The sequence below is a fragment of the Candoia aspera genome, chromosome 4, assembly GCF_035149785.1.
Source record: "Candoia aspera isolate rCanAsp1 chromosome 4, rCanAsp1.hap2, whole genome shotgun sequence".
Classification (NCBI taxonomy): Eukaryota; Metazoa; Chordata; class Lepidosauria; order Squamata; family Boidae; genus Candoia; species Candoia aspera.
This window is the reverse complement of record NC_086156.1, coordinates 49,075,153-49,094,727: the sequence shown is the minus strand read 5'-3', so window position 1 is coordinate 49,094,727 and position 19,575 is coordinate 49,075,153. Positions and strand designations below refer to the sequence as shown.

The following is a 19,575-nucleotide window of genomic DNA, read 5'->3' as shown; positions in this document are numbered from 1 at the left end:
TTTTGCTGAAAACCTATTAAAAAGAAAGGGTAGGAAAATAAGAATATGATGTTGTGAAACCCAATTAAACTTTGGGTGTCATAAAAGGGTAGCACATTGTTAATTATTAAATTTATGGTTGTATTTCAGTTACAAGGGAAGTGAAGAGGTGCCTGTGGTATTTTTGGTATTTTGGGAGATGAAAAGTAAATTACATAGGGTGAGCTTGACTTTCTTCCTAATCCAGAGCTGACAAGACATATACATGCCATCAGATTAAATGCACGTGTGTATACCTGTTCATTTACACATTAATGTCTTAGGGAAAAAGAAATCAAGTGTGAACCTGCTTTAAAGACTGGAATGTGGAGAGAGGCTGAATATGCACTACAACTTATTAGTACTGTAAATTTGCAGAAGTGCTTTCTCCTCAGAAATATGCCCTGGGCATATTTGTTTATATACTTTTTCATTCTTTTTATACTTTTTATACTAAGAGATTCAAGGTAATGCATATACCTCCCACCAGTTTTTTTATTCTTTCCAATCCAAGGAACTGTTGGAAAGAAATTAGGTAAAGGGGCTCAGGATTCTGTCTCTCCATCAGTAGGATTACTCTTTGAAAAGAGGATAGAATGGGACCAATTTGGTGTGATGGGAGAAGATGGATTGTAGTTACTGCCATAAGGTAAAGCAAATAAGCAGTCTATGGTTCAAACTCTATGCTCAACGGTAAGTAAAATAAATTCTCTTTCAAATTAATTGATTCCTGGTGATTTCATCGACACATTTGTGTCATTTTCTTGGTTTACCATTGTCTTCTTCTTTCATTTTTTTCATTTTACTTTTACATTAGACGACACCCTTCAGATTTCCTAGTTGTCTCCCATCCCAGTTCCAACCAAGTTTTGGAGATCATCCAAGGTCAGGTAAGTTTTACCATTAAATGCCAAATTTGGGGCATAATTGCAGAGCTAGTCTGGCTCAGCTAAAAGAGTCAGGTGCTTCAAACTTTGGGTGTCATGAAAGGGTAGCACATTGTTAATTATTAAATTTATGATTGTTGTATTTTAGTTGCAAGGGAAGTGAAGAGGTGCCTGTGGTAATTTTGGCCTCTGATGACAAAATAACTTGGGTATGTACCTAATGGGGGTGGGGGAGAGTGCATTTATTGCTGTCCTGTTGCATCAAAATGCTTTAAGACATCCCTCTCCATTTCTGAAATGTCTCTTTTCTTATACAAACAAAAACACTTCCTGGAAAATGTGGCAAACCTAAAGATGAATGTAAGATTAAATTCTGGCCACTATGTTAGTAAGGGCAGGTCAGTTTTCAGAAGTATTTACTCTTTCTTTATAGTAAGCAATGGAAGAAATGTTGCCATGAAAGGGTACTCAAATATTTAATGACTGGATTTTTAAAAAATATATAATAAGGAAAGACAGGAAGGAGAATGAGATTGAAGAAGTAGAACAGATCTACATAATCCACAATCAGCAATCCACCACTTTGGATAGCAACTGGATAAATATCTTTTTTGTTTTTGTTCTTTTGTTCGTCTCGATGGACTGTGTACGAGGCAGCTTGCCAGGAACCTGGAGGCCATAAAATATGACTGGTTGGCAATGTTGAATTTATGGAGCCATGCATCAAGGACCATAAACTGACATCAGGGAACATTTTTAAATACCAGAAAACATTAGTGGCTCTTCAAGTGTTCTATCTTTGCCAAAGCATTCCACATGTGACTGAAACATGCTTTGTAATATAATTATTTTTGTTACTGACAGATTTTTGGTGGTGGTGGATTTACAAAACCCTACTGTATAGTTGTATTAAAGTGGTTTTTTTTTTTTAACGTATGTACACACAAATGTATGTATGTTGGGATGGTGATAGGAAGACATGAAATGAAATGTTCCTAAATTGGGTCAGAAGAAAAGATGTGGGCATGGGATATGTGTTGTCTAACTGCCGACATATTATGTCTGACCTTGTTTCTGCTTCTGTCGTAGAAAACCTTCGGCGATGTCGACTGAATATGTTAAGACAACACATGATAAGTCTGAAGACAGATTGGATGGGCGAGAGACTTGCTGTAACCATTTGGGTCAGTCTTAGGGAGGTGATGTCATTGCCTGTGGCTGTTAGAGAAAAGGTCTTTGCATTATGAAGTGCTGCCCATTGACGCTCCTTTCCTTTAGCCCCCTCCTTTCTCCCTCCCCCCTAAGCAGAACAACTGTTTCTCATGAAACTTGATAGACTGTGCCTTCTGGTGACACATCTGATGCCAGATGGAGAGGCAACGGGTAGATTTCCTTCCTTCCTTCCTTCCTTCCTTCCTTCCTTCCTTCCTTCCTTCCTTCCTTCCTTCCTTCCTTCCTTCTTCCTTCCAGCCCCAGCATACCCATCTTAGCCAAAACACCAGGGAATAATAAAACTGAGCATTATTATTATTATTATTATTATTATTATTATTATTATTATTATTTCATACAGCCATGTACTGTATGTATTTCCCCCAAACAAGCCTTTCTTAGAAGGTTTTATTAACAATGTGGTCAAGAGAAATGTAAACTTTACTGTGAATATTTTGGGAGCAGGGGTATGTTTCTGTGAAAACTATTGCCTTGGAGAGCTGCAGTGCCCTTTCTTCTGCTTCAACAGGCACATTTAGATTTTGCTAGCTTCTCAAAACTCATATTTGCTCATTTCAGAATCCTTACTTTACCTCAGTTCAGTGCTCTGAGTTTACAAACCAGACAAAATGTTTGCTAAATGTGTCCCAACAAGCCACATGGTAGCAAAAAGATTTCACTGACCCACAAAAATCAAGGTTGCCTTATTTTGGCCTGTTGTTCAAACATATATGAGGCTCATGCCATGTTGTCCTTGGCCTTTGGCACTGTGCAGTGATTCAAATAATAATCAGCTTATGAGAGGAAAAATGGTGACATGGTTTTCTTCCAACAAACCTGAAATTACACCTGAATTTTTTCCTAGTAACCATCCTTCCTTGGCATTTGGAAGTGTTCTGAATGTCTCCTTCCCTCCAGCTCCACGTTCTTCTAATAAATCCTTGACTGTGGCTGTATTGAACATCTATTAAGTTGTATTTTCAGGGCCATGTGAACCCAGTGATTAAGTTCCTGCTACCAAGTTTAAAGTTTATGTGACTGTTTTGATAATGGTTACCTATTCTTTCAAAAAAAAAACAACCCAACAACCCACAGAAGATCTTTCTGAGCAGTTGCTTAAAAGTTGTGAACTCAAAAGGATACCAAGAAAAGGAAAGACTCATCAAGTCTCTCAGAAAAATGATCTGGAACAGAGAAAACCAAAGAGAAAAGACACACCAGCAATAAATACACCTCCACCAATAGCAGGTTAGCATTACTGATATTGCCATTGATATACCTGCATGGAATTCAAACTGAATAACAGCATACCTTCTACTTGCAGTTCCCCAACTTTTATTTATTCATATAATATGTTGTATGTCAATCTGATGGATTGATTGATTAATTGCCGTCAAGTCATTTTTTTACTCCTAGCAAGAGCCTGGTTCAAGTACTTTTCTAAAGAGGATTCCGCAACCATTGGCAGAGGGATTGGACTACCTATTTCAATTTCATGCTGTATTAATGTGAACACGAGCACCATCCTTTACCTAGCTGAGTATCTTGATAAAGCAGGCTTCTGGGTCATGTGAAGGCTCTGGGGAGATATAGAATGCAGGTATAGAAAGTAGAGTGCATGGTAAGGTTGTAGATAGGCTACCGTGGGTGCTGCGGGGCAGGTAAGGGGCAAGATGCCATAATAGCTTCTTGTGGCATTGTGTACCTCAAGTGCCTGTTTCTCCATATAGTATTCTGAATTTCTATCATACTTTTCCCCAGATCCTTCCAAGCCCCTGAGACTACTGTTGCACTTCAATTTTATATGCTGATTTCAGCTACCATATTTAGGCTGCAAAATTCAAATGACTGCTAGATGCCCACAAAACATTAGAGTTGTCTATACCTCTTTGCTGCTGTTTCATGATTCTCCCAGATTTTTGCAGTCAAGGTATGGTAGCTCTACTTAACATTAAATTTGAATATTCATCATGATTATTTTTGAGGGGGGTGTAGAAATTATTTTTATCTCAAGGATACAAATTGGAGCTACTTATAACTGAAATTGTCCTATTGGTTTTGAGAGGCTTGACGTCAGGCAAGACATTTGCAGAATGGAACCCACAGTCAACATTGGCCCCAGATCATCTTTCATAAAAACAGCTAAGCCTGGGAATTTCCAGTCCCAGTTTAGGCCTTCTGGAGTTATTTAGGTGAAAGTTCCTATCCATCAGATTTTGATCCAGAATATTGTTACTGCTGTTATTACCACAGCAGATAGAATTACTAGCACCTAATAAGGTAGGAGAGAGAGTCACAAGAGTTATTTTACCAACAATGCTTCAAGTTTCTGCTCAATATTTTTGAGGAATCATCTATTTTTCAATTTTAAATGCTTTAAGTTAAGTGCTCTAGATGCCATAGTTCTTAAGGTCCTGATGAAAATGAACGGATATCAGACTGGATATACAGTACACATAGTAAAGAGACTTTGCTATGTTTTAGGATGGAAGAAGAGGAGGCATTGAGGCATATACATACATCCCCCAAAATTCAGTGAACTTTAAACTTATTTAAACTTTAAATACACTAAAAAGAAAGTTAACTAGCTTAGTATCAGAAAATCCTGTTTGTGGTTTAAACCATTGATACTGATATCTGGGAATTCTGGAAATCATAGTCCAAATCTATCTGGAGGTCTCTAAGCTGGGAAGAAAAAACGACAATGCACCAATTGTATTTCCTAGATCAAAGCAAGAGATCTTATTTCTTAAGCAGGTTTTGTTTTAACCCATGAATGCATGGCCTCCTGAAGATGGTTCATGGTGTCTTACTTCTCCTCCTTATTATATTTCTGCAGGTATTCTTTCAGACCATTTAATCAAGAGCTGTGACCTCTCTGAGAAATCACCAAAGAATAATGTTCAAAAAACAGAGCATGATCAGAAAAAACCAAGAAGAAAAAATACTCCTGCTATAAACACACCACCTCTACTTGCAGGTAAAGCAAATCTAAACAAGAATCAAGAGGTTTAAAGGAGCGCTCTAGAACTCCTGAACAAAGCATTTGCACGGAAGATTGCTAGATTTGTGTTTCTGTTTTCCTTTTTTGAGATCAGTGTTCAAGTCTACAAGTACTTGATACTGCTGGTTTGAGAAGCTCCTATAGCTTCCCATTAGCTAGGGCTGTTGGAGATTGCAGCCACATGTCTCAGCAGGAAAGCTGGACAGTATTTAGCCATTGGCAAATACACAAGCCTTTTTTTTCCTTCCCCGCTCCGTTAATCCACATCTATCAATCAGTCCCACCCTTTTCTCTATAACATACAGTATAGCATAACACATACTGAATAACATACTAACACAGCTGTTTCTTGCTTCACAATCCTTAGTCTATACATTCCCCAGAAAGCTCCTCCCTCCCTATCTAGGAAACAAAGGGGGTATTCATTAACAGACTATTAAATCAAAAGTTTAATTTTCTTACTAACACACTTGTGTTTCAATGCTGCACAAGGCACACTAAGTTAACTCACTGATTTAAAACACGCATTGGGATAAGACAAAAGGCTCTGAAGGTAAGAAACACTATTTTCATTCAGCTTTTGTGTTACACTGGAATGACAAATGTATTGGCTAGAAGACTTCATCTGGTGTCATGCTTTCTACCAAAGACATTGTCATTGTTGGGGCTGGACGAAGTCCACCTCTTCTGTTTTTTCCAACATTTTAGTCCTTAATTAAGAAAAAGAAAGAAAAGAGAAGCCAAATCTCAACCACTGTATCTGTGTTGGCCAAATTGAATAAAGACATCTATTCCCAGCACTGAAAGAAACATGCTGTATCCACATGTTGTGTAGCTGTCAAAAATGAGCAAGAGAGCGAGACTGAGACTGTGCAGATAGAGGAACATGAGATGAATATTCAGGGATTCAAAATCAGATTTCCTTTTTAGAACTAAGTCAGTCTTCCCCACCTGCAAGTTAAAAGGTGAACTTTAACTCCCACAATTCTCAGCATGATCATTGCTGAGAATTCTGGGAGTTGAAGTCCATACATTTAGAGGATGCAAAGATTGGAGAAAGCTATCTAAACACTCAAAGTTCCTCCATAAGCATGGAGGGTGGGGGAAGGATACAGGGAAGGAGTGACAAATGACACAACATGCATTGTGGCTTCATGACACAAACCACATTATTTATGTACTTGCTTCTGTTGAGACACAAATATAAAGTTGTATAGATTTAAGTTGTGATGTCACAATGCACATTGTGTCATTTTAATATAATCATGGTTTATACCAGTTACCTATGAATGTCTTTGCTTGTAGGAGCAAATCATTCACTTTCACTTAAAAAAAATATTTCCTATGATTTCATTTGCAAAGATGGTAAACATTATTTAAAGAAAATCAGAGAAAAGAAAAAAAAGAATTAAACACAAATGACATCCATTATAAAGTGATACTTAATTCAACGTATTTGTAAAATCCACTGTTTGAACTTAAAGTGAGTGCTCACTTAATCAAAATTAGAAAATACAGATAAAATAGTGTTAAAACAGATTTTCCTACATTCACACTGGTAATTTCTCCAATAATTTAAACATGTTATATATCTGTCAACAATGAATTGTATCAAAGTATATTAGGATCCAGTGAAAAGGAACAGCTTACTAGGATTTCCTTACTAGGAAAACCTCCCAGAGTCCCTCTTTTGGGGGAGATGGGCGGTAACAAAATTTGAATAATAAATAAAAATAAATAAATAAATAAATAAATAAATAAATGTTGAACTCGTCTGCCTAATACTCCCCATGGATGGGTTTCTACCACCATCACTCTAATGTTTCTGTGTCCACCCTAGACATGTATCTGGGGACAGGCCTCAGATTCCTTGCAGATAAGAATAGTTGCAGCTAAGTGAATCAGCACTTGTTTTGGAGTGTTGTGCTATTAAGACCATCTTTTAAAACATTAAAACAGAAAGCAGTAGCAGCTGTCCTAGAATGATAGATGATGGTACTGGTCCTATCTGGTATAAAGAGATGTTACAATTTGGTTTAGAAATTAATTTTAGTTTGATATGAAAAAGAGGATGAGCTGTGTACATTGAACCAATTCTGATTTACATCTGTTGGTGGGATATTGAGACGAGTGATTCATTGACTCAACTTCAGAGTGTTTTGGAATGTTTGAAGATCATTATACTCTAAAAAGAATACTGGAATTTGAGCTGAACTTGATGTGGTAAACCTGACTGTAATCTCAGCACAACACACAGTATTTACAAGTTCAGTTACCATTCCAAAACTATAAGATTATAGCACCATGACTAATCAAACATAGTGTGGTTGAGTAGTGGAACACCATTTACACTTGTGTGATATTCATTTAACCCTCATATAAGGCAACAGTAAATATGAGCAAGAGAATAACAAAGTGTACCACAAATAGTTTGCCCAAATAAGATTTTACTTTCTGCCACCAAGGTAGCCTTCATGTAGCTATTGTTGCAATTAAAAACCAAAGTATCTTTTCAGTAACTCATTTCTATTATTTATTTTCAATTTGGCTCTCACATGGAATTATTATTATGATAATTAGATTTTTATCCCACCTTTTTTATATATAACTCAAGGCGGTGAACATACCTAATACTCCTGCCTCCTATTTTCCCCACAACAACAACCTTGTGAGGTGGGTTGGGCTGAGAGAGGGACTGGCCCAAAGTCACCCAGCCAGCTTTCATGACTAAGGCAGGCCTAGAACTCACAGTCTCCTCTTTCTAGGCCAGCACCTTAACCACTACACCAGACTGCCAAATGGGTACATTTCATAACTCTTCTTCTTTTACTCTTGCTCAGTATATGTTTCTTATTTTCTTTCTCTGAAGCAGCTGCCAAAATCGTAGGAAGGAGATAATATCCCAGAGTGCAAACTATTTCAGCTGCTGTATCACTTAATTAATAGTCCCAATGATGTAACTGTCTGCCAAATGCTTTTCCTCACAAGAAGCTTTAAAAAGTAGACTGTTTCTAAATATTCTCATTTAAGAAAAAGCTTTTGATTTGTTTGTGTGTGTGTCTGAAGTAAAGTGTCTTCAGGAAATAGGCTGAACCATGCATGAAAAGGCAAAGGAGGCAAAATTCTGAAACCAGTCTATCATTAGAAATGAGACAGTAATAGGAAGCCTGGAATTGCCATCCTGCAACACTGGCACTGGTTCCCAGTTTATTTGAGCATTGATTATGGCAAACAAAGCTCTGAATGAGGTAGTCTGGAAGACCACTTTCTTAATATAATACCTGAAATATTCAATTATTTCTTAATATGGTCATTTGACTAATCAATAAAGTTATTCATTCATTCAATTATTGTGTGGACTGGAAGTATGAATAATAGAGCTGTTAATCATTCACTCTTTTCAGCAGCTGAGCCAGATTTGCTTTCAGACTTCTTGCTTACCAAATCTCCTTTATTTTTCTCTTGATGCAAGTAAAGATATTCATATTGAAAAGGTCTTTGATCTGTCAGCTATCATGGATGCTAAATTTTAAAAGACTGATATAAATCTAAATACATAACGCTGTGTTAAAATCTGTCTTGCAAGTATTCTTCCATTGCAAAAGAGGCTTCAGTTTTCTGGTCTTTATCAAGAGAGCATGAGGATTTCTTTTGGATTTTTCTTGGTGGTATTTGTGAACTTATTTTATTGTTGAAGGCTGATAGACGGTGCTAGGTTTGTTTGTTTGTTTGTTTGTTCCTGTCGCACATCTCTCCATCACTCCTGGGCTGCCCATACACTTCTCCATCTGAACAAGCCCAATGTAGGTGTTCTATCTTTATCTTCCCTTGAAGTTAAGTGAACTGTGGAAATCAAGGATGCCGCAGTTGGCTAGAGCAATTGGTGTACAATGAAAGACAGGACATTCATACACATTCCTTTGCCATTTCTCAAATAAGTGCAAGAACCCCACATTCCACCCATGAGGAAGTCGCTGAATTCTCTTTATCTTTAAAAGAACATTCAAATGAATTTTTTAACCATCTGGTTGAAGCATAAATAATAGAAAAAGAATGCAGGAAATTGTTCGACCACAACATAATTGCCCCAAAGGGAGATGAGCTTTATCTCTGAATAGTCACCTATGAATTAGAGTATAGAGTCATTTTGCCTTCACTGAGAATAGAGCGATAGAGGAAGACCCTTTTGAAAGTAAGTGAATGGGTAGAAGGTAAAAATAATGAAAATGGGCGGCAGAAAGCAGGCAGGAGATTGAAAGAAGCTGTTGCCATCCCTTGGCTTATGGAGTGGAGTGTCTGCAGTGGACAGCCTTGGCAACTCTACACACAAATAAGAAAACATGAAAATCAGTGAAACCTCTGAATACAGAGGCGCTCCATTGCAAACACACTGATCCTTGACACATGGAGGGGAATGGGCAGAGAGCAAGCCACACCTAGCAAACGAGGTAAGATTCTCACTTGGGAAATGAAGCCACTCCACTCAAGGGCGTTACATAAAGTAAATATGGACAGGTTTCCTTGTGCTCTCAGCGCACAAAGGTCTTTACCAAATTCTCCTTGTGGGAACTCAAAATCCCAAAGACTGGGCTGGAAACCCCAGCTTATATGGAGCAAATAGAATTAATCAGATCCATGTTCATCACAGCAGCAGCAGCCTATGAATAACAGCCACTGAATTAAGTGGTGTTTACTGAGTAGCATGCACAGGTTTAAGTTTTCTATGCCTAGATTGCTGCAAAAAAAAAAACTTTATTTCAGTTAAGTTTGTAAAAAAAAGAATTTGTGTGTGAGAAGAGGGGCAGATGGGGACCAATTAAGTTCACAAATGCTAGTCATTGTCCTAGCAAATATTTTTATTAATCATTTAATTCAAGCAATATTGATTTTTTTTTCTTCAAGCTCTGCTCTTTCACTTAATTTAAGATATAGAGATAGTGGCCAGCAGTATACTGCACAGAATTCATTAGACTAAATGGTCCATGGCCAATAAAGTTCTTGCTGTATATATTAATCGAACATATTCATCCCCGGGTTAGTATCTGAGGAATATTATTGCTCTAGTGAAATGGCCAGGTGCTATAGGCTGTACTGAATACAGTCTTTTATAGTCTCTGACTTAAGATGTGTCCTCTGAGCCCCACAGATACTGAAAAGGAGAAAGGGAGGAGGACAAAAGGGGTTCTCTAGTTCTCAGCCAGATGTTAATCTCTAACGGGACGGGAAGGAATTGTCTCCCATGCCGTTAAAAAGGAAAGGAGGTTGTTGGGTTTTTTTAAAGCCACATGAAGCAAGTGGGAGAATTGGAATCTAGCAGGGTTTTGGAGGTATCAAAGTCCTCAGTAAGGTCATTGAGGATTTCTCTGTCCAAATCCTTGGACTGAGCAGGCCTTGCCTTTAGGCTAGGGTTGACTTGCTGGGGTATGGATAAAACCTAATAATCATTCGGTGGGTCAAGGGATTAAATCTAATTAAAGTTGCTAGCTTAAGGGACAAAGCTTGACATACTTCAAATGCAGTTAATATCAAAAGCTTTCTGTCCAAGCAGCAATAGGGAGATAGGTTGCTTTCAAGGTTCTGACTTCTCACACCTCCCCTAGAGACCCAACAAATTAAGCTTAACAGCCTGACCTTTTCAGCTGAAATCTGCTGGAAAGATTGATTCCAAAACCGAAGGAGATTAGTAATAAAAAGGGAAGTTAATTTATATGTCAGAACTGCAACTGGCATTTGGACATTTTATAAGTGAACAATAATTCACCTAATAGATTTATACCTTCCTTATGCTCTAATGAAGACTTTCCATTTTACATATTTATGGTACATGGAGGGAGTGGCCTGGTTAGTATGCCTAGCACTAACTTGCTAGTATGCCAAGCACTAACTACGGGTGTGACTAGATAATATTGTGATTACTAGTTGTGTAAACTACTCTGAACCACTATTAGTTGTAAGTCTGTGCTGAAATATGAGAGAAAATACTTATATTCCTTTAATCATGTTCCATGTTGACAATCAGGATAAGTATCTGTCAGCTATTAAACATATGTCCTGTCAAGCACTTTCTAGTCTTGAATAACATATATTCACTCATGTTTCAACTTTAATCCAATATATTCATTTTAAGCACCCTTGGGTGATACCAGCAAAGGGTTGTCACTGATACTCTTCTCCTTTGAGCTGAATGCTGAGGTAAACAAATTCCATTCTGGGTAGAACTGCTTTTTTTCTCCATCTTCTGACTCTATGAAGTGCTTCATTATTTGAATTGTTTTTTTATACAGCAGAAAAGAAGGAACATGGCAAAGGAAAGGTCTAGCTGAATCAACACACCCCTGGCAAGTTAAAAACCCCGACAGGAAATATTTAGAGGCTGATTTATTACCAAGCCAAACTAGCTTGGCCTCAGACTGTGATGTCCCTCAAATGAAGTCAATGAAGACTTTGTGTAATCATTTCTCTGCTAATGTATTAATCTTTATAGCACTGTGATACCTCTAATGTCTTTATCTTGCTGTTCTTTCAACAACACTTGTTAATACAGAAGTGAATGAGGCAAGTCACATTTGCATGTGAAGAATATCCAGGTTTACATAACATATTAAACAAACTAGCTTGCTCCTTCTGTGTTCAGGTTGTGTGAAACAGCCATCCTGTTAGTTTTTGATCTATCATTATTTTATTAAAGAAAATTATAAAATGCCATTCCATCTTGACAGGCCCTCTGGATGTAATCCAACCTAGAGTAAAATGTATTTAAGACTTTTATGCATGGAACTGATTTTTACTTCATGTCTGGAGAGTATGCATAGGATTGCATTCACAACCCTTAAAATTGGTTGGTAGTTTATAAAGACAGGCTTGTAATATGTGCTATCTGTTTTTGGATGGTGATTTAAAAAAAAAAAGTTGGATACAGCCAACTATGAAGAAAGAAGTTCCCAAAAAGTGTCATGGAAAATTTAATTCTGGCTTGTTAAACCATAGCTAAAATTTTCAGGCAAACCATACAATTATGACAGACCAGATGATAGTTAGAAGAATGTCTACATACACCTTGTCTATTGGAAGAGGTTAAATCAGGATAGAGGATTCTTGAAAAAGCCAAATGGTTTGGATGAGGTTTCCCAGGCTTGGAACAGTTTTTGGAATAGTAGGGTTTTAATATACAACTATATTAAAAACCTAACTTTTAGGGAGGAAGTCCACAAGTGGGAAGGACTGTTTTTAAAGCTGAATACTACTCACATGGAGAATAAGCTGCATTTGCAGGTCTCCAAAAATTTTAATCCCAAATAAAAATGTGGGAAGAAAACAAGTATTATAAATATCTATTTACAAATGGTGGAAATAAGGGATTTTATGTCTTCCCAGCCAAATTCGAAAGTTCATTTTCCTGCTTTGTTAACTAATTTGTTAATTAAATCAGTCAACCTTTGTTTTAATTCCTGAGACTTATAGGAAGTACTAAACAGTGTATAGAAATATTAAAATACTCACTTGAAGTAGATAGACAGTGTCCTTTATTTAGGAGGGTATTACTTATTAGTTAAATTTATATCCCACTTTTTGTTCAGGAGTTCAAGATGTCATACTTTAATCATATTATTACAACTTCTGGTGGGGACATGGCTGACTGAACAGCTGTGTCCGCAACCTCCATGGACAGAACTGACAGCAACAGTTCTTTTTAGGGCTTGGGCAGACTTTTTCCTGAAGCCCAAGAGCGATTTCATGGACAAAGAAAACACTCAGATTCATCCCATTTGCCCTCTGGAATGGAGACTTGTAGCCTGAGAATTGCAAACAGCATTTGCGCCAATTGGGTAAGAGTTGCTGGAAGGCTGGGATGTCATCATTTCCAAGCTGCGCTGTAGCCTTAAGGGACACTAGGTTGAGCCACCCCATTTCTAAATCACCCAATTTATATATTTTTAAGTTATGTACCCTAAGAGAGACTTTCTACACCAGGGAGAAACAATCTCTCTTGGTACTTGTTGTTATTTTGGGGATTAATTTTCAAAAATCTTTTTAAGCTTTGGCTTGTTTTCCCATTTGGATTTTGAGGAGGACTGAGAATAAATAATTGTCTCCCTGTTATTAGTTTTTATTGAATTTGAAGGATTTAACATTCTCCTACATGTTGAATCTGCTGTTTTGAATCTTCAGTTTTCTGTTCACTTTCTCTGAGAGCTGCTTGTTAGCATACTTTCTCTTGTGTCAAGAACTTTCAGAGATCTTCCATTAACTCATTCACTTCTACGTTCACCAGTCAAGTATCTAGGGGGCACAATAATCTACTGCCTGAAACATGGAGGATTTCCAGGAGACTTTCTCAGAGTTCCATTGTGAACTTCACTGTGAGTTTAAACAGAGCTTTCATGATACCTGTCAAGCTATTCTGCAAGATATTCAGGACATTGCAGAAAATATCAGCTTTAAAATGTTTCATCTGGCTGAGGAGGTTGTGGAAAAAGTTGATTTTAGTGAAGATGGAGATGTTTCTACCAACAGCAAAATTGAAGCTCTTGTTGTGCCAGATGACCTGATTTTAGTATTGAAGGAGTTAAAAGAACAGACTGAATTGCAAATCACAAATGCAGTTGTTGTTGTTTTTTGATGGAATGTTATAGGAAAGAAGAGGCTCTGTTCTGTGGGAGGTTTTTTTACTGAGAAGTCTGAGTTTCCAAGGGGGGCAGTTGGGCTGCTTGATTTCTGTATGAAAATACCTTGGGTGTAATATGGAGATATGTAAATGTTTTAGTTTATTTTGAGGTGGGGTAGAGAATTAAGAATGTTTATTTGGATTGATATTAAGGCTTGTATGATTTCATCTTTCTTTAATGATTTGGATTAAGAGTTATTGTATTGCTTTTAGGTTTGTTTGATTTTTAAGATTTATAAGATATAATAATAATTGCTTGGTTTTAGGTTTAATAGGGTTAAGATTGTTATAGTATTATTAATTATAAAAGTAATTTAAATGTTTTTTTATAATTTGATTTTTATTATAATGGACAGAAATATATAGAATAGTGGTAGGAAGGAAATAAATAGATGTTGTCTTGGGGGGAAGTTGATTTGGAGGGGTGTGCATGTATGTGTGTGTGTGTGTATTCTTTTAATATAAGGGGAAGGAGCAATTGTGTTATTTTTATAATGTGCTAATGGAATAATTTATAGAAATAATGTGATCTTGGTTTGATATAGGGTAAGGGATTATGGAAATTGCTGTATAATCTTGTTGTTGAAAGTCGGAAGTCACTTCTTTATGTAATCTTCAAAATTCTTTCTTGTGTTTCACACTTTTTTAGTTTTTTTTTTAGTTTTTTGCTTTTTTGTAGTTTTTATCTTTGTTTTAAACTTAAATTCTTATTTTAAAATATCATATTATTACATAAGCATTACTGTATTAAAAACAATACAGTGTATCAAGTTTTATAAAATAATAATAATAATAATAGATTGGCATACTTGGCACTCCTCCTATTTTTCCCACAACCACAATTCTGTGAGATAGGTTGGGCAGAGACAGAATGACTAGGCCAAACTCACCCAGTAAGGTTTTACAACTGTGGGAAGATGAGAACTTAGGTCTTCCTGGTACAAGTCCAACACATTAACCATCACACTGCATGGCTCTCTTTCTCTATAGCTCTTTTCTTTCATACATATCTGCTTCACAGAATGAAAAAGCAACACTAAATTAATTATGTGTTTTTCATCATTAATACTATGAAGGCATTCACTAATAAAATACTCATTTTTTGTTCCTTTGCTTATGAAGGAAGTGGAGAGGAGAGCCCAGAGTAGACTATACTAAGGACTTTTCTGCCCTTCCAGTTCTCACCGCTGCTCCTCTGGCATTTATTCTCCTCCGAAAGGCCAGCAGTGAATGAACTTTAGCTTCAACCAGGCTATCAATTTCAGCACTGCTCCCTATAACTTTCAGATATGGTCCGAAGAATAAAGGGCTTGGAACCTGAATCTGGAGAATGGAAAGCAGCTCTTGCGTTATTGAGGGGAATCTCATTTGTGGACACTCTTGTCGAAACTATTATTTAATTAAATAATTGAGCCCATCCCTTTCATTAGGGCAGAAAAAAAATACTGAGGAAAGATCCATACTCATCTTTTGATATTTCTTCTTCTCCAACCCACTCATATTATTGCTGGTCGGATGTATGTAAAGCTAAGATCCAGGAATAGTTTTCTATAAAAAAAAATTAAAACATCTGGTTTGGAGTCTGAGCCTATGGCTTTAGTTAGAGCAGTGGCACTGATAGAAGCCATTTTCCTGATGGAAATCACCTTCACAGAGTTCCTATTAAACACACTGGTGAAACAGGCGCTTCATAATACAGGTAAATATGTTTTGTTCTTGTAGAGAACTTTTCCCCACAGTAAGATGATAGCAAGAAGAGAGGTATTGAAATCATGAGATCTATGTGAGGAAAAGGCCAAATATGCGTCCTCTATTGCTGTGTCCAATCAAAACCAGATGCTGCCTTGAAGCTTTTGTTTTGAGTGCTTTTGCTTTTTAAAATTCAAGTCCTGGATCTCTTCTAGCCAGTACAGGCGAGCTAAGTACCTCACACTTCATGATCCAAACAGCAGTTTTCATAATAATTTGATTTGTTTCTTTTCCTTTGTTGAAGGCATTAAGCTACTTAAAGAAGATGAACAGACTATGATTGCTGAAGATGAAGAAAAGGAGGCAGAAACATCACCATTTTAAGTTCCAGTCAGATTGTCATGGTTTTGTAAATAATTATCTGCAAAGTCTTTATAAAAATGGAGTAGACTCCACGCAGCATTCTTACATATATTGCTGCTAAGTTATATTTCATTAAATATAGTTGTGGATCATGTTTTTTCTATAGGGTTATGCCTTTCCACCAAAACAAATCTCAGTGTGTCTTCAATATCTTAGGTGGTCAAAAAGCAAAATCCACTAGCCAACAATAACCTTCCTGATAGACCCATAAGACCCACTAAAATACATTAGTATTGTACCTAATCTCTCCCTCTCAGTCCTTTATATGCACAATTATGGATTTATTTTGCCATATTTGAGGACTGTTTTGTAATAGAGTAAAAGTGATCTTTTTTATTTTACATCAAAATATTTTTTCTGATATACAGTAACTATTTTCTCAGTATTACTTTGCAATGTTTTTCTCCCCTTTCTTATTTGATCCTGCTCCTTAAAGGAAACTTTTGGTAATTCAAGGGTACTTGGTATCTCTATCTACAAGCTACATAATTGCAGGAATAATAGTTTCATTATAGTCTCCTAAAAGTCATGCCTGGCAGAATTGAATTCCAATATCTATCACATGTAATAGCCATCATGCACACATCCCTATACCATATATGAGATAGTCTCCATACCAACACTCAACCCACTCAGCTTTTCCACACTGTTGCAATGTAATTCACTTTTCACTGATAAGAAACATCAGACCCCTCCAATGTACAAGGTAATCATAGCCAATATGTCCTTTCATTTTACTCACAGAATCTGCACTGTTTAACAATATTCTGTTGCAGCCATTACCGTCTATTGAACTGATACATGGGGGTTTCTTTCAGTCAACAGTTATATTTTGTACATTACCCATGTAAGCTATTCCCAGCATTGTACATTCTAATTTATTGAACTTCAACCCTCATATAACTGCTTGGGAATCTGACCCATCCAGAGGACCTTATCTTGTAGATGGCTGATCTGTAGGCAAATCCTATTCTGATTTTATGTCAGTTCTTGCCTATTTCTTGAAGGATATAAAGGGGTGAAAGTGCAGTTCTAGATAAGTGACACAGATCACAGTTGTAAGAAATCACCTTGCAACTGGAAGCAATTTAGGAAATGAGAACCTTGCTTGCTATCTCTTAAAATATAATAACGTTCTTGGAGCTTAATGAGAAAGATATGTATCTCTATGGGCTGTTTACACTGAGGTTACACCATTTACACACTACTGTCAATGATAAAGCAAGTCCATAGCTGTTAAAGTTAATCAGGTACTGCAGTTAAACGACGATGTTTGTCTGTTAGCTTCATTTGTGCAAATGATTTGATTGCTTTTTCCCTCATTAGCAAATGAGGATGTAATGCAGCCTTCTGCAAACCACCTTCACAAATTTATATTAGAAAATGCTGTGCCATCTGTAAAGGAGCTCTCTAGAAGTAAAGTGCCTGTAATGTATATATGCTATATAATCTATTAAGATACTAGAATATATGTTGTTTGAGTAGATTATTCTTTTAATCTTCAGATCTGTTTTAGGTGAGAAGAAACTGTTCTTCTGTTCAGCTTTTATTTGCTTTTTTAGCTCAGTGCCATGACTTTTCCAACTCAAGTATACACTATTATAGATGTTGTATATCAATGTTCTATGCCTCTTCGATGGTCTTGGCTTGTATAGTTTATTACATGAAGTGTGGCAATGCTATGGCTTTGTGTATCCTTATTCAAGGCATACAGAAGAATCTAAGCACTCTGCCAATTCAGACCAAAGATTTTCCAAGTCCAGCTTCCATTTCAGAAGCAGCCAACCATATTTAATGCTATTTTGTTTGCTGTGTGTTGACTGGCAGTAAATCTGTGTAGTCTCATAAGAAGCCCCCTTTCCCATTCCGTGTAAAGATTACTGTGTCCAAAATGTGAGTTAAAAATCAATCAGAAAAGTAATTTTATCCCTCCAAAAGGGCACATGGTGAAATAAAAAACAAGCAACACAAATTTCAGTGGGGTCCTCTTTCCTGTCTCCCCATTGGATATGTATTTTTAATAGTTACAATTTATTTCTGGGAATTACAGTGAAAAAATAATTATAATGAGAATTAAGTTATTGATTTTTGCAGTACATATAAGATTCCACCCCTTACCCCACTACCATCCCTGTCAACCAACTGGATACAATATTACAATTAAGACAAGAAAAGCATTTCTAAGTTTGGTTTTAAAAAAGAGAAAGGAACAGAGAAAGTAGGGACCAGACTCTATATGATATAATAAAAGATAGTGCATACAAGTTGTGAAAATGTCCTAAGTTCACCAATTTTGGTCTCTGAACTTCAGATGATCTCCTGTAAATAATTTGTTGAGGTGATTTACAGAGCTTTAAGTTCCTGTTACTCTATGTTTCTTCTTCATGCAAATAAACCAAATCTGTAAATTATTTCTTCTGTTATAATCTAGCAAAAAGTCTGTTATTTTCCTGTGCTTCCTTGCCTTCTCATCTTCAAAGCATTACTCTCACAAAGGACAAAGGAAAACATGGCTCAGTAACTGCACATAAATAATGCAATGACTGTGTTTGTATTATTCCTGAAAATTCTCTTCTGTCTGTTCTGTTCCAGAAGAATTACATGTATCTTAATAAATGTCCTGAATTAACAGATTTGTTGGATGTTGTTTCATGGGCTCTGGTTAAAATGAACAAACTGTTCACATTAAAACAACTTAATCAACACTGACACTTAATCCAATCAATCAATTTTTTCTTTCTTTTCTATTGTGTTTTACTGTTTGCTATTTTTCAGAGCAAATCACTTCATTCAGACCTCACACCAAACCATGGGTTGTACTAATCCAGAGTAATATCCACATTATATTTAGAACTTCCAGTTGTACTATAGGAAAATCTACCCAATCATCTCACAGCAGGTCAGGAAGCCTAGAAAATGAAGTCAATACCCCCATCTACTGCCAGGAAGACTGTCCCTAGTAGCTGCCAACCTACAAGGACCAACTTGACCCAATATTTCATTGGGTGGTAGAAAGTATTTAATTCACTGGGATTATATTGGGTGGATGTCCACTAACAGCTTCCCTGGAGCACAAATGTCTTTTCAACAGATGCCAGGCCCAAGGGCCTCATTCTTGGAAGCGCCTCTTGAAGATTTTTCCTCAGAATGAGACATTGTGGCCTATGTTATTCTAAAGACTTCCTGTAACACAGCATGTGCTGGCAGAAGAGGAAGAGGGAGTGATGGAAACAGCAGCATGTAGGAAATTAGGGATTTGCTTTCTAACCCCACTTTGTCACTAACCAGGTTGTCTTTTTAGCCTTTGTTCCTAAGGCACAAACACACAGAGCACTCTGATTGTCCACCTCCCTGCCAGATAGGGTGTAGCGAGCTCAGAGTTTGGCTTTGTCCATCCTATATTGTATTTCTAGCTACTAAGTCAGAATTAAACCTTGCAAGAAAAATAACCTTGAATTTTTTTTCAGGAATTCATGATCTTACATAATTTTTGGTTTTATTTTGGAACTGTTGTTAAGAAAAAGTTTGATTTCTCCTAAGTTCTGTTTTCTTGGCCTTTTGGGTAAGATCAAGTGTAGTTTTCAGATCAGTGATAATTAAGACACATGTTCAGGTTCATAACTAATGTAGGAGTTTACTAAATTTGCAGTGTGTAATTAAGGGTGCATTGCGGCTGA

The 19,575-nt window shown here is 36.7% G+C and overlaps 1 protein-coding gene across 3 annotated transcripts in view; it reads left to right on the top strand.

Moving 5' to 3' along the window:
• Positions 1–2,005: 2,005 nt before the first annotated feature.
• Positions 2,006–19,575, top strand: part of PPP1R17 (protein phosphatase 1 regulatory subunit 17) — a 103,411-nt gene continuing 85,841 nt past the window's right edge. Inside the window, exons 1-4 of one of the 3 annotated variants that reach the window (XR_010067976.1) lie at positions 2,006–2,089; positions 3,213–3,365; positions 4,957–5,097; positions 15,780–16,344. Coding sequence is in view for 1 of the 3 variants with exons in the window: in XM_063304071.1 (XP_063160141.1) it covers positions 2,008–2,089; positions 3,213–3,365; positions 4,957–5,097; positions 15,780–15,859 (456 nt within the window). In the remaining 2 variants the exon portion in view is untranslated. The other 2 variants (XM_063304071.1, XR_010067977.1) reach the window with 2 other exon arrangements.